The sequence below is a fragment of the Brassica oleracea genome, chromosome C2, assembly GCF_000695525.1.
Source record: "Brassica oleracea var. oleracea cultivar TO1000 chromosome C2, BOL, whole genome shotgun sequence".
NCBI classification, from domain to species: Eukaryota; Viridiplantae; Streptophyta; class Magnoliopsida; order Brassicales; family Brassicaceae; genus Brassica; species Brassica oleracea.
Window position 1 is genome coordinate 1011265 of NC_027749.1, and position 3340 is coordinate 1014604.

The window sequence follows — 3340 nt, forward strand, 5'->3', positions numbered from 1 at the left end:
AACAATGTTCCAGCAAACGAATGTTTCATTCCCCTTTCACACACACACAAAAAAAAAAAAAGACAAGGCGTAAACGAATTTACGACAGATCGAAATCTAACAAACAAATTCCTGTTAAGAAGAGAGAGAGAGAGAGAGAGAGAGAGATCTTACCGGAATAAAATAAGATGGTCTCTCCTTCTTCGTCCATGGTTCCACCGATGAGGATTGGAGACTTTCTCTCTCTATAATTAGGGTTAGATGAGAGCCTTTAAATGTGTGTCTATGGATGAGAGAGGTTTTTTTCTTCTTCTTATGACTGCGTGCCTGGCATATTTTTAACCCTAAAAAGTGTTTCGAAATCCTTTGCCAAAACCTCCATCAATATAGGACAATGGCCCGGAATTTGTTTGTTAGATTTCTATACAATTTATATATTTGATCAATTTTTTTCGTATATCTATACAATTATGTTTTTTCGTATATCTATACAATTATGTATGATCAAATTTTTTCGTATATCTCTATACAATTATGATCAAATTATGTTTGATTAAATTTTTTCGTATATCTATACAATTATGTTTATATATTTGATCAAATTTTTTTGTATATCTATACAATTATGTTTTTTTTTTGTAGTTATTATATAATTATCTATCTGATGGACCGAGATCATTTGTAATAGAAATTATGGACCAAAACTGGTAACAAATATAACATGGGTCCTATCAATTTGGGCATATCAAAAAAGTATCACGACTCTAACCTACAGTTTCTTTCCCCAGGACACACTCTATTTTTTAATCAAAATCGATCTGAAAAGGGGACTATGTTAGAGAACAAATTCAATAGACACTTGAGATTCAATCGTAATCAGGAATCAGTATCGATGTCTATCTCAGAAATTTCTACCATGAGATTCATTCCACATCAACAACAACACAATTCAACCGACAATAAGTTTGCTCTGTACAACCGACGATGACTCACCCCGACATCTAAGATCCGACAACAACCTAATAATTTCCCCTGTTCGAAAATCTCTAACATGAAATTTCCTCTCAATTATACCAAGAATTGATACACATTTCATTTTCTTTGTTTAAAGTCGTTAGCTGAATATATACTTAGAGTGATGATGATATTTTAATGATTGGAGTCGACAGTCTATACATGTTTGATTGTTAGGTTAACGTGATATATTAATTAGCATTGACTACCAAAAATCCCCATTATCAGCATGATTTTTTTTTTTGAAACACAACTTACTTTCATTCAAACTTTAAACTTCTTCCATACAATAGAAAGAGGGAATTATCCATCCTCTTTGGCCATAAGTCGAAAATACAACGTAAACTAAACAAGATAGGTCTTCAACCGAAGATGACAGCGAATTCAAAACGATGCTTGAATGCGTCGAGGGAGCTTTCACGACAACGTCGGACAGCAGTATAATAGTCACATAATGTGACGTTGAGGTCCGGACCTCATCTACGAGAGATACCGAAATACTCTCGGTTGCATCTTCTGGTCCCGTAGAGACCGCTCCGCAAGATAGCAAGCCGATGAGGAAACTGAAACAAACGCTCGGCAACGAGGCCGAGGAATCATCTCTTTCCATTGGAAGAGGAAATGGTGGTAAGGTCTTCTCCTCGGAAGAGGAGGGTGGTCGAGATAGTAACGGTTCCGATGCAATGAACGGTAAAATCTTCAATAAAGATATGACATAAAGCTTGAACAGTAGACCTCAGAGAACACAACCGAAATCTTTAGAACACTCTTAATGGGTATGGCCCAAACTTTTGAATCTTGTTTGTCGACATCCGACCAAGCAAGACAAGACGTGGCGAGGCGAAGGTGGTTGTCAGAGATGGTGGAGATGCTGGCGGAGGAGGGATAAAAGACAATCGTTGCTGAGGGGTTGTCCTCGCCGGAATCTTTCGGATCTGGTCGGCGAATCAGTGGACCCTCACGGACAAGGAGGGCCTTTTCGATGGAGGCTGAGGCAGTGAAATGGTGTTGCAAATGAACGGAGGGGAGGCGCCGAAGAAGTTCTTCAAATCGGAGGTGACTGTGGGTCACGAAGATGACGAGACCAGACGGAGTGGAGCAGAGAGATAACGGACCAGGTAACAAAGCCTTCCCGGAATCCCAGGAGAAGCCACCTGTTCCGGTGGTTACGCGCTCAACAACCATAAATTATGTCGTCGCCATTAATGTAAGAGAACGAACTATGACAAAAGCAGAGTGTAGAAACGAGCAAAGTGAGGAGAGAGCGTCGTCGGGGCAAAGCAGAGAGGAGGAGGAGCAAAGACGACGCCGGCGAGCGTCGCCGGCGTCGAAAATTGTTCTCAGATCTGGTTTCTCGATAACCGGGCCAGAGAGGAAGCAGACCCCCATTATCAGCATGATACATTAAGAAAATTTAACTAAAAACAAATAATTAATAAGATTTTTTCATAACTACCAATAAAATATTGGGCAATTTTTTCTTGCTGCCAAAATATTATACCGAAGGTATTTGATTGCTTATGCTTTGGTTCCATTGAAATTAAAATGACACTTAATGAACATCAATTGTAGACAAACCAAAATTATTGATGTTATCTACTGATATAATTTTCAAATATTTTTGTATACAATATAAAAGGATTCATGTGTTTGTTTCATAATCATACATGTTTACTTGTATTTGTCAAAGCATATAGTTGTCTTCCACACATAATAACAATAACTGCATGATTATAATCAAGCCGTTACGACTACAAAAAAACTATATTACAAAGTGGATTTTATAACTATAATCATATTATAGAATGTAGAATAGCGTTAATTTTAATGTTTTCATCTGCATATATTTCTCTACAGCAATAAAAATTATACCAAAGGTTTTCTATATAAATTCTTTGTAATGCTGTCACATCAACAATTAAAAGATTTAAGGGGTTAACACGTAAACAAAGCCAATTGGTAATTAATTACAAATTTGAAATTAAAACTTTTCTAAAAAATCCTCAAAGAATGTATACGGGATTTGTTTTATTAAAGTTTAGCTATGTTTTTCTAAATCCAAACCCATCATGATTTTGGTTTAATCCTTCGAAAATATATACATATATATATATTTTTTTTTTTTTTATAACCGTAGTGTTGTGTGATCCCAAAGGCTTTTTAGACCAAAGGACTAATCACTGCGAGGCCCGCAGGATCCGCGTTTTCTTACCACTTAAGGCGCCCCGAGTGGCTAAGGGGAATCGAACCCATGGCGGTACTCACAGCTGTGAGTCCTTTGCTACTAGGCGAAGACCACTTGGTTATATATATAAACTAGGATCGTCTTGCGCATGGTGAGTTTATT

The 3340-nt window shown here is 37.2% G+C and overlaps 1 protein-coding gene across 1 annotated transcript in view; it reads right to left on the reverse strand.

Moving 5' to 3' along the window:
- The window catches only part of LOC106323089, a 13384-nt gene extending 13077 nt beyond the window's left edge, over positions 1-307 (reverse strand). The window contains exon 1 of the mRNA XM_013761262.1: positions 154-307. Coding sequence (XP_013616716.1) covers positions 154-190 — 37 coding nt within the window. The 5' untranslated portion in view covers positions 191-307. The remainder of the gene's footprint in view (positions 1-153) is intronic.
- Between the last annotated feature and the right edge of the window lie 3033 nt (positions 308-3340).